The sequence below is a fragment of the Myotis nattereri genome (genome assembly GCF_964212035.1).
Source record: "Myotis nattereri genome assembly, chromosome: X".
Classification (NCBI taxonomy): Eukaryota; Metazoa; Chordata; class Mammalia; order Chiroptera; family Vespertilionidae; genus Myotis; species Myotis nattereri.
In genome coordinates, this window is record NC_138078.1 from 128,211,739 (window position 1) to 128,224,554 (window position 12,816).

At 37.2% G+C, this 12,816-nt stretch overlaps 1 protein-coding gene across 1 annotated transcript in view; it reads right to left on the minus strand.

The window, feature by feature from the left end:
• The window catches only part of ATP11C (ATPase phospholipid transporting 11C (ATP11C blood group)), a 105,355-nt gene that overhangs the window by 16,338 nt on the left and 76,201 nt on the right, over nt 1–12,816 (minus strand). Inside the window, exons 21-23 of the mRNA XM_081115044.1 lie at nt 10,921–10,980; nt 5,216–5,343; nt 1,284–1,419 (exon numbers count right to left, since the gene is read on the minus strand). Coding sequence (XP_080971170.1) covers nt 1,284–1,419; nt 5,216–5,343; nt 10,921–10,980 — 324 coding nt within the window. The remainder of the gene's footprint in view (nt 1–1,283; nt 1,420–5,215; nt 5,344–10,920; nt 10,981–12,816) is intronic.

The window sequence follows — 12,816 nt, forward strand, 5'->3', positions numbered from 1 at the left end:
AAGGTGACATATACAGTAAAATCTAATTAATCTGGACATCATGGACTGAACATGGATGATGGATTGGACGTAGGCTGTGTTGAGGCTCCCCATGCACCACCTGAAGAATTTGCTGAGCAAAAGAACCATGTCAATGGGACTGCAGAATATCCACCTCCTCTGCAGCACATTTTTAAAAAAGCAAGAGTCAGCTCTATATAATTTATGTGGCAAATGAAAAGTGAAAGTCACAAAATCATTCATAAAGCTAAAGACTTGAGAAATCATAAAATTAAATTCCTTCTTACTGATGGGCAAAGTTGACTTGGAAAGCTGAAGTGACTTGCCCAAGGACACGCAGAGAGATTAAGTAGGGCAAGTGCTTTTTGGTAAGTGCTACATGAACCTACTCTAAAGTACTAGATTTGTATTTCCTCAAAAGTTAATGGTGATTAATAAGTTTAATGGATTCATACTAAACTTAGAGAGGTTTTGACTATAATACCTAATTTAAAGTATCATTCAAACCCATTGAGCCTATCACTTCCCTAACAGATACTGATTCTAGGTTCTAGACACAGTCACTGTACTCAGTAAATTCTTTTTGAACCTTAGCTTTGCTTCACATTATGATGATAAATAATGAATTACCATAAAAGAGGAAGCCCAGAAATAGCAAACACAGTGAAAGCAGCATACAAGTTGGTTTGATTTTCCACTGTGTGTCTGTAGGAAGATATCATTCCATTCTCTTCCACAGCAGACAGGGCAAAATCATTCCAATGCCAGGGCTACACTATTTGGTGCTTGCTGGGAAGGGAATGGCAGGATCAGTGTAGCCTTTCAGGAAAATAGTATGCTACCATGTGGAAGGGAAGGAGGAAGAGAAGGGAATTCCATATGTCAGTTACCCCCTTGAACTCCAAGCATGGAAGGCCACTATGAATAAGAACTGAGTGGGTCTAGAGACTTTCTTTTTAAAACAGAAAAAGCCTTGCTCAAATCAAAGTGCAGTGGCCCAAAGTCTGAGGTCCCAAGAACTTTGTTCATCCAATAAAAATTACAGCCAAGTTAAGTTAAGCTTCCAAACGTTTTGCACATAAGCTCTCTAGTTAGCCATGCACATAGGAAGTGATTTTATACTTCAACACTCCTACTGTTCTAAAGAAGTTGTGAGAATTAGTCTACCTTTAAAAAAATTGCAAAACGATTACTATTAGAGTATGTGTATACTTGATCCAGTGCTCATGGAAAAAAGATAAGCCATACTTATAATACCAAAAGAACAATGTCATTTTTTTTACCTTTGCATTTTCTTCTAGGGATGAATTCTGAAAAAGAAAATAAGTCCCGAAGAAGAATACTATCCCTTCAAATGCAGCCAGAAATGTCCAATATAAGAAGGGGCCCCACTGCAGCATGGCATTGCCAGAAATTTTCCTATTGAGAAATGGGGGGAAAATGCAGGTTAATTAATCTCTGTAGTCTGTTTATTTAAAGTTATGGTAAATTGCCAAAAGTGCACATGGAGTTTGACCCTGTTATAATGAAAGGAGCTAGCTCTGAGGGACTGAAAGGCTTTCAGTAAAAGGTCAGACTGAACCACAGGTTTATTTTTATGCAATCACCTCCTGATTGAGGTAATGAAGTAAACTGTCCAAGCATTTCTATGTTAAAATTCTGGTCACCTGACAGCAATAATATACTCAATTATATAATTGATATATATTAATATAATCAATTAGCTCCCATTTATTGAGCACTTATTATATGTCAGAAAAGTAGGTTACAAGATATATATATATGTATGTATGGATATATATATATATTCCATTTTTATCCACATAAAAACCACATGAGATAGGTATTTTTATCACTCCTATCTGTAAATGATAAGGAGCCTCAAAAGATATACCAAACTTTGATGCACATTGGAATCACCTGGGGATCTTTGAAAACACTGATGCCTGGCTCCCAACCTCAGTCTGATTTAATTGGTGTAAGACTAAGCTGGGCATCAGGATATTTTTAAAGCTCCTCGGGTGATTTTACCATGCAGTAAAGTATGGGAACCACCAGTGTAGCAGCACATCAGAGTTCACTCATTTAGTAAGGGACAGAGCTAATATACAATTCTAGATTTACCTGACCTAAATCATATGCTCTCAACCAAGATACTTCTGCTTCCCAACTACAATTGTTAAAATGTTTCTTTTAATCAAGATTTCTTCCTGGGAGCTTAACCTTTTTTGGTCTTGGGATGCCCTTTATACTTTTTTAGTTGAGTCAAATAACATGTTTGAAGCTGTACAGTCATGATTTGATAAGTGGGATATGGACAGAGCAAAAGTTTAAAATCTGTCAAAAATAGCACAATCTTCTTAGTACAAGTCAGAATATTACTAACATACTATGATGTCCCTGCCTATCTTCCCACAGTGTGTAACGTAACTCCAGAGAAGGTATGGAAACACAGGGACTACCTTCTGCCTCACTCAGCCCATGACAGTGACTCTCAAAAGCCTCATTGGCTGGCAGTTGCTGGGCAATTCTTGCAAGGATCTTTAGGGAGGTGCCTCCCCTGTAGAGTAATCTACAGTGACAGGCCAAGAGCAGTGTCTCATCAGAGCACACAAAGAAAACGGAATTTTGGGCTGGTCAACAGGTATGTCATGGCTTTCATTTCTGCATCAGATGTGGCAAGTGTACCCTCTATGCCAGTGGTTCTCAACCTTGGCTGCACATTAGGATCACCTGGGAATCTTTTTGAAATCCTGATTTCTGGGCCTCATCCTCCGGAAATTCTGTTTCTTTGTTATGGGGTGGGGCCACAACATTAGTAACAAAGAAACAGAATTTCCGGAGGATGAGGCCCAGAAATCAGGATTTTAAAGATTCCTGGGTGATTCTAATGTGCAGCCAAGGTTGAGAACCATGCTCTATGCAAAATGGTTCATTACCTACACCTGCTGTTCAATAAGTAAAACTTCAGAAAACCCTTACAATAATTTGTGCTCAACAGTTTTCTTTTTTTCAACATTCTTAATGTATGAAAGTGCTCAGCACAGTCCAGAAGTCAAGTGGAAGAGAGTGTTAGAATAAGATCAATAGCTACAATCTATGAACACTTACTATGTTCCAGGCACTGTTTTAAGTTCTTTTATGTGTTGTCACTCATCTAACCCTCATAAAACCACTGCAGATTAGGTGTTCTTGTTGCCCAGATTTTACTGAAGATGAAATTGAGGCTCATTTCCGTTAAGTAACCTGTGCAGGTCACACAATTAGTGAGTGGCAAAGCCAAAACTGGAACTCAGACAATTAGCTTGAGCACTTGCTGGGGCTGCATGGGAAGGATTCTGCGCACTGCTCCCCAAACTCCACTCAAATCAGAGCAATAGCACTATTGGGCTTCACTTTTGTTGTTGTCATAAGACAGAATACACTGTTGGCTCAGTGTTTGAGAATGATCATCCTGCTGGGAAGAGCACAGGGCTGATTATCAGGAGGACTGAATTCTAATCTTAGTTTGGCTTCTAGTTATACCCTGTGTTCTTAGGCAAGTCATTTCTGGGTCCTGGTTCTTCATTTTTTTTTTTTTTAAATGAGAGCATGGGAGATGATACTCTGTAAGATTTCAACCAAGGTTTCTATGATTCCCTCTAGATCTAACTATCCCTTTGTAACGAATACAGGAAAAGAAAAACGTTAAATGATGCCATCAATGCAATCAGCAAACTCTAGATCAGGGGAAATCTATAAGATAAATGATCCCATATCATCAGCAAATATATTGCCAGGTTAACCTACAGATTAAAAGAGACTCAAGAAAAAAAAAAGAGAAACTCAAGAAGCATATTAACCAACGGCAACATATGGACCTTATATCCTCATTAAAACAAGCCTGCAGCCGAAACCGGTTTGGCTCAGTGGATAGAGCGTCGGCCTGCGGACTGAAAGGTCCCAGGTTCGATTCCAGTCAAGGGCATGTACCTGGGTTGCGGGCACATTCACGGTAGATGTGCAGGAGGCGGCTGATCGATGTCTCTCTCTCATCGATGTTTCTAGCTCTCTATCTCTCTCCCTCCCTCTCTGTAAAAAATCAATAAAATATATTTTTAAAAAAACCCAAACAAGCCTGCAATTCAAAGAAATGAGTCAGTTGGAAAAATCTGAACATTGGCCGAATATGTGATATTATGAACTTGTAAAATTTTAAGGTATGATAGGGTACTGTTATTTTTAAGTCCTTATCATTAAGACAAACATACGGAAATAACTATTTTAGACAATGCTTAATATTTGCTCCAAAATAAGTCTCTGGTGGAGCAGAGATGGTTATTAATGAAAGAGAACTGGCTCTGTATTGATAATTGGTGAAGCTGAGTGGTAAGGACAGGGAAGTTCACCGTATTAATAGTATTTTTTTTGCTACTTCTGTGCATGTTTGAAAATTCCCATAGTAAATACCTTTAAAATGATGATGATATATTTTATAAATCTGGTTAGGTCTAATAATTAAGGTGAGTTTTATCAGTCATACTGGTTAAAGAAATCCCTTAATTTGTACACATTCACTTCATACAAATAAGCCACACAAGTCTATGTACTGCACTTGACATCCACTATTTAGCAATGCTTATAATCTGCTGTAAATTAACATCTTTATCCTTAGCTTTAAGGCTTAACTTATAAAAATCCAATTAAGTCATAGGTTAAGCAACTGGGGCTAGTGCTAAGTCCCCATGCATACAGAAACACATGCATTTCCAACTGACACAAAATGGATATAATGGCTTGATGCATTAATTCTTTCAACAAACAGTTTTCGAATGGGCCTAACAAAGGGAGAGAGAAGCTATGCTTCAGGGGCAGTTTACAAGATAAGTCCTAACAATATCATCAGTTCAATCTATTATAGGTAGAAAATCAATGTTCTAAAGGGATCTTTGTGTGAGGGTTTTTTTTTTCTAGTTAAAATATCATGTCTTCCTCTAAGACTCCAGAACTCTACGACAATGTAGATGCAAGTTTTAGGAATTAATGATTTTTAACGAAATGGCTCAAACACATTCAAGTACAGTACCTACAACTAGGAAATATACAATTTTCCTGTTGAATGCCAGAGAATCATGTGATCAAACCAGGTGGGCAGTCTGTGTCCTTCCTTCTCATACAAAGTGAAACCCACAACTTTGTAAGTCTGAGGAAATCTTAACTGTAATGTTTAACTTACATATACAATCGTGGATCTGATGTCAGAGTGTCAATGTTGACGTGCTGTTCCAGTAGACTGTAGGCTAGGATGGGCAAGGATGTGAAGCAGATATTGTACATTGTAAGGTAAGCAGCATCATACAGTGGCTGAAATGACAAACAATGAAAGAAAAAAAAATGTACTGAACAATCATCTTCAAGAGGTTGTGTTGGAAAAAATCACAAGCTAAAACAAGACAGTTTGAAAAAGGAGTTAAAAAAATGTTTTAAACATGTTTTTGTTTTTAAATTACAGTTGACAATATTATATTAGTTTCAGGTGTATAATCCTGTGATTAGATATTTATATAACTTACAAAGTGATCCCCCCTGATAAATCAAGTACCCACCTGGCACCATGCATAATTCCAATATTATTGACTGTATTCCCTAAACTGTACTTTACCTCCCATGACTATTCTTTAACCACCAATTTGTGCTTCTTAATCCCTTCAGCCATCCTGTCCTAACACCCCCAAAATATGGCAACTGTCATAATGTTCTCTGTATCTATGAATTTGTTTCTATTCAGCTTGTTTATTTTGGTTTTTAGATGCCACATATAGTGATCATCTGGCAGCTGTCTTTCTCTGACTTATTTCACTGAGCATAATACCCTCTAGGTCTACTGATGTTGTTGTAGATGGCAAGACTTCATGCTTTTTTATGGATGAATCATATTCCATTGTGTGTGTGTGTGTGTGTGTGTGTGTATTTTTTTGTTGTTGTTGCTTCTATATGTTGGCTATTGCAAATAATGCTACAATGAACATGTGGATGTATATGTCTTTTTCCTTTTCTTTTTTTATTTATTGTACTAGAGGCCCGGTGCACCACATTTGTGCACTGGGTGGGGGGGGGGGAATCCCCTTCAGCTTGGCCTGCACGCGTTAGCAGTCTGGGAGCCCTCAGGGGATGTCTGACTGATGGCTTAGGTCCACTGCACTTGCCAGCCATCAGCCCAGCTTGTGGCTGAGCAGCACTCTGTAGGAGCACACTGACCACCAGGGGGCAGCTCCTGTGTTGAGCGTATGCCCCTTGGTGGTCAGTGCATGTCATAGTGACTGATCATTCCCCCATTCGGTCGATTTGCATATTACCCTTTTATTATATAGGATATGTCTTTTTGATTTAGTGTTTTAGGTTTCTTTAGATAAAGAAGTGGGGTTGCTGGGTCCTTCTTTGTTTCTTGTTACAGTCTTTGTTTTAAAGCCTATTTTGACTGGTATAAGTTATTGTTATCCCAACTTTTTGTTTGTTTGTTTCAATTCACATTAGATTGCTGTAGCTTGAAAAAGAGTAAAGTGGCCCCTGACATCATAGAGTTGACCTGTCACTTATAGCTAGGCATAGGTGTTCTCCCGCCAAACATGCACAATTTTACAGAAATGCAACATCAAACAAGGCCATTCTGTGACTATGATGGATTAAAACAAAAACAAGACCACTCCACAATCACATCTGAACACAGACAGAGCATGAATATTTTTCAAATCATAAATAATAACCAACACCCCCATTCTGGCTAATATGAGTAACTCTTGCTTCTTGACCGATAACAGGGTTAGCCTCCTTCTAGTCTTCATTCCTTCTGGGTAAGATTTACTAAAATGCCCAGTCATAAAATTAACAGCACCCAATCTTCTTAAATCCTTCCCAAATTACCTAACTCAATCCAAATCTTATAAGACCTTTCTAATACTCTCTTCCTGAGAGGCCCCACTGTTCTTCATGGTGTATATTCTTTGTCACTGCATCCGGTAATAAACAAAATTTGATCAACTACAAATGTGTTCCTGGTGGTGTTTGGCTAGAGGGCTTTGACAACCTTCAGCTCTTACGACAGCACTTGGCATATAAAAAGCATTCAATAAATACTGGATGAATGATTGAGTAGATAATGGAAGCCACAGCACATTTGGAAAAGACTGACTTGATATTGTAAATTTTCCTTTATGTAAAAAAATTAAGGTATTATCTGATCCTCATTTTAATGAATATACTTATTGAGTTCAGTATTTTTCTACACAGTGCTAGATGTTTTCATACAACCATTACCTGTGGCCTGAATGAATAATATCCCATATTTATCTGTACTTTCACACATATAAATGTTATTTTAATTAATAAAATGTATTTAAATGTGACATAAATTAATACAATTATGCATTTTCAAACAATAGTTATAAAGATTCACTTACTATCATAATGGGAGTTGCCTCAAAACGTTGAGAACTTGAATAGAACACTGGTTCATTCATTAGTTGACTTCAAAAACATTTACTGAGTGCTTACTAAGTGACAAGCACTGGGGACAAAGATTAGTACCCTGTCAGCTGAGGCACTCAAATTGCAGAGGGAGAGGCAGGGTGGTGAGAGTACAAAGAGTTGGGGGAGCCTAGAGGAAGGGCCAACTCTTACCTATTGTAGAAACAAAGCAAGATAATATGCATGCAAAATTCTCAATGAACATGGAGATACTTCTCATATACAAAGATTTAAACTCAGTAAAAATATTTTACTGAATTCTCAAGGGAGAGTACTAGTCTGTTGATATACAATTACCCATTTTTGCTAATGAGAAAATTGAAAAAAAAATCTTCCGATTGATTGGTGTATAATTTAGTCTTGAATTTCATTCAAACAAAAGAAGCATCAGGGGAGAGGGTGGGGTGGAAAGAGATTAACCAAAGAATTTATATGCATATGCATAACCCAAGGACACAGACAATGGTGCGGTAGGCCTGGCGTTAAGGGGGCCAAAGGGGGTGGGGAATGGAACATCTGTAATACTTTCAACAATAGAGATAAATGAAAATAAAATCTACTTTTGAGCCCTGGATGGTGTGGCTCCTTGGTTGAGCCTCGACCTAAGAACCAGGAGGTCATGGTTCAATTCCCGGTCAGGGCACAGGCCCGGGTTGCGGGCTGGATCCCCAATGTGGGGCATGCAAGAGGCAGCCAATCCATGATTCTCTCTCATCATGGATGTTTCTTTCTCTCTCCCTCTCCCTTCCTCTCTGAAATCAATAAAAATATATATTTTTTAAAAATCTGCTTTTGTTCCATTATGGTAGTTTGAGGTTACATGAAAGAGAATTGTAATTCTTAGATGTATAATTAGAGAAGATAGAATGTCCTCAAAACAACTTTACTTGATAATATTATTTGTTAAACCTGTTGTAAATGTTTTATTTATTTATTTATTCATTCATTTATTTATTTATAAGAAAAGTAGTACATACATCTAATAACACTTTTCTGCTTTACTCTCATGTTTGATATATTTTGCAGAAAAAAGTCTTATCCCCTTTAATATATAAATCTGTAGTGAGAACCAGGTTTTAGAAATAAGACATAAAAAGCATTATCTTAGGAAGGGACTTGAGCTTTGAAAATTTTCTTCAGTGTAAACCTTGAATTTTGGAATTTGATTTAGAAGTTCTGGGTTTCCTCTTGTCCCCTAGTTACTTACTGTTAAACGTTTTATTTTCATGACCAGTACTACTCTAGCTTTGCTAAAGGAAGACCTGCTTTTTGCTAAAGAATCAGAATCCTGGTCCCACTTCTACTTCTCCATAGCACAACCCTCCAAATTTCAGGCTTGCAGAGAACACCTGATGTGGACCTAAATTGAAAAAGGTTCCAAGAATATTTGCAACAAAGGTTGCTACATTCAGCGCAGAGCACTAGGCCAAATTCAAAACTAAAGATATTATACCCCAGGTCACCACCTCAGAAACCTTCTGTTTACTTTAAGACATCCATATAGCTCCTTCCCTTATATCCTTCACATTTCCACCTAAAGGTCACATTATCAGAGAGAACTTTCAAAATCATCTTCTCTAAAATAGTGGCCCTCTTCCCCAGTTACTCTATCCATTTGTTATCCTTTTTCACCCCCTTCAGAGCATTTATCAGCAACTGACAATATGTTTATCTGAATGTAGTCTGTTTTTCCCCCAGCATTACGGGGGTAAGATTTTTTTTTTAAATATATTTTATTGATTTTTTACAGAGAGGAAGGGAGAGAGATAGAGAGTTAGAAACATCGATGAGAGAAAAACATCGATCAGCTGCCTCCTGCACATCTCCTACTGGGGATATGCCCACAACCCAGGTACATGCCCTTGACCGGAATCGAACCTGGGACCTTTCAGTCCACAGGCCGACGCTCTATCCACTGAGCCAAACCGGTTTTGGCCAGGGGTAAGATTTTTGATCATTGTTGTATCCCCAGCACTTAGCCAGGCACATACTAGACACTCAAGATAAATTTGTTAAGTGAATGAGCATACTAGTTGAGCAACTAACGAAGCCAAACATCAACTCCTATGAAAATCTAAGCAGTTAAGGTAACCTAAACAGACCCCAGACAGCCCAGAGTCTGAATCTCAGCTGACCTTATTAGGAGTAAGCCCTTCCTTTCTTCATAAAATTTGTGCTTCGTAAACATGTTTTAAAAAGATAACAAAGCAACAGGCTCCTTCCAAAATAAAAAACAATGTTTTAACCAGATTAAGCCAATTTCCCTTTAGTATTTTGCAACAAAATTTGAAATGTTTTTTAATACTCGCATTCATCTAAGTGAGGAATTAGAAACACTTGGATCAATAGTAATTTCAATGTTCAAGAAAAGCAGACTCATCAGAATCCATAAAACTCTCTGTAGCTAAAACTATAAATTTTGAATACAAGAAAGTTGATAGCACTTCCTACAGCTAGATGATTAATTCATAAAGCAATCTGCTTAACTGGCCCTATGTGGCTGATGACATGGCAGTACCCATGTAAGTAAGAGACAGCATACCAAATGGTAAAGAGGTAAGTTCAAGACAAAGAGATCAGTCATTTCCCTTTGACAGAATACATTCGCTTAAAAATTCTGCCAAGAAATTAGAAAAAAAAAATCACTTCTTACCATGAGGAATTAAACATATCTTGAAATTTAGAAACTCAATCTGTAATACTTGTGGTGACGTTACCAGTAGTTCAGCTTGGCAAAATCACTGAACTGCTCACAAATTACCTATGAAAATTTGAGTCTCTGAGCATTATAGTTCCTATATTTAGCTGTACTTCCACTAGAAACAATGCAAAATCCATTTCAGTTGTTAAAACAAACTGACAAATGTGTCTGCTTATCCTGCCACTTAAGTATCAAGTTAACATATATCATATTCTTTATGCAATAAATGTTCAGAAGACAATAGAGGGTAAAAAATGTAGAGTTACTCAAGTAATCCAAGGTTTTATCCAGGAATCACAGCTTTGTGGCCAGCTTACTAGTAAAGGTCAACGTTTCTCTAGAAAACCAATCTGAGAAACTGCAAAGGTGTGAGATATTATTTGATGAAATATTAAACTATAACATTTTAGGATTATTGGAAAACATTGTATACACTGATACAAAGAAAAAACCCCAGAATATTCTTTTAAAGGTTATCTCAATTCTAATCAGATATATTAAATAATTTTCAAAACAAAGTAATAAGAACACTGTTAAAGCAAAAACGCAAACATTTGCTGTTGTCAAAATGCAAGCCAAGATTAACAGTTGAGTAAAAAACAACCCTCCTTTTACTTCAGGCATACCTCTCCAATACCTATAATCCAATACATAAAAAGGCAAATTATTAATAGCAAATGTAAAGTAGATGACAACAAATAACTAGGGAAACAAACCTGTTGTGAGAATCCGCAGAAGAACTGGTACAAAAATTGTGGCAAAATGAAACAAAGGTTCTGGGGGGGAAATGGAGAAAAGCATTAGTTTTCAATTAATCAAATTTTTAAACTAAAACAGGAAACTATTACATATAGTCAGTCCTAAGCCCTTCTAACATCCAGAAGGATAAGTCTGTATTCTAGAGTTGTAAGTGAATAACCTCAAAATAAATGACTAATTCATATTAATAAGAACTTTTGCCCTACCAAGGCAGAAGAGCGATCTCACTTTATAAAAACCTGTTGCTAGTCTTCTGTGTGAAGAAATTAAATCACACAATACAAGTACCTAATAGTACTGCATCTTAAATGCCAATTAGATTTGCAAAATCATAAAGTAGAATGACATAAAGCTGTAAGTGTATGCAGGGCAGGATAAAAGGTTTACCGTTGTTCGTATGGGAAAAGACATGAAGGTTATGATTATTACAATAGCTTTATTAACTGTTTCATGTACTACAACTATAAACCTACTTTTGCCCACCCTGTATTTTAAATCAATTAATGCCAATAAGAGTCAGGAAATTATTACAGTGTATGTTGACACTAACAGTATCAGCTAATGTTTTACTGCCTGTGGGTGACATACATAAAAAAACCCAAACGAAACTTCTTATTCCTAAGGGACTTATAATTTAATTGGGAGAATATGAAACACAGGTTTAAAAAATTCAAGCAGAGAATTTAAATAAGGCAGGCTGTGACATTATCTGAGTGCTGCTTGTCATCTTCTTGTGTTTTCTCTGGATTTCCCTTTGGGAAGCACCTTCAAGAGCCCATTTTTGAGACATGTCAAAAAACCAGTCTACTTACTTCTGTCACACATTCTCACTTAGGTAATTTTCTATACTGGGAGACCTGAGGCTGTTTTTAAAAATCCAATGCATCCTCAAAGGATGAGCATCTGCCACAGCTGAGGATATTCAGGTGAGTATACTACAGGCTCTGGAGGATGTTCCTAAAGAAAAGTGCTATACATGTTTTGAATAACTCATACAGCATCAGAGTACATGCCATAGCTCCAAAGGGCTCATCACCTGGAAGGGCAACACTCAATTGTATGTATCAATTCTAGTAGAATGCAAAATGTACGTAGCATTTCTAGAGTCATACTTTTTCTTTTTTATTGAAATAAATGGTGTGCTATTGGTTAATACAATTATATAGGTTTTAGGTGCACAATTCTATAATACATCAAATGTACTCTGTATTGTGTGGTCACCACTCCAAGTCTCCTTTCCTCACCATTTATCCCCTCTATACCCTCTAAATTGTGAGGTAGTGATTGATGGGATTTATGGGATAGTTTGTGGGAAGAGGAGGTGTGACTTTCCTACTAGGATGTGATTTCCATGAGAACAGGGACTCAGTCTGTTTTGTTCCATTATGAATTCTCAGGGCCTAAAACAGTGCTTGGCATAGGGTAACACATTCAATCATTTGTTGATTGAATAAATAAAGAATCAGCATCTGAACTAGGTGCTAAACATGAATAGGATATGTTAATAGCAGGAACCAAGTTAAGGCCTTCTGTATTTTAAACAGATAACAAGACAGGGTGAGGCTGTGGGGTGCCTTAAAAGCCAGACTAATCCTTAGACAATGGAGAGTAAAGTTTCTGGAGTACAGTTGAAAAGTGGCATTTTCCAAACATTAATCTGGCTGAATTATGCAAGGTAGATTGCATGGAGAAACATAAATAAGATCTGTCACTGAAGTACTCCAGGGGTGAGGCAATAGCAAATTGAAGATGCAGGAGAAGGGCTTCTTATCTCAGCCAAAGAGGGCCAGAAGTATTAGAAATCATTTTGGGATGAACAAAATAAAGTGACAAATAAAATGGATCGGGAGACA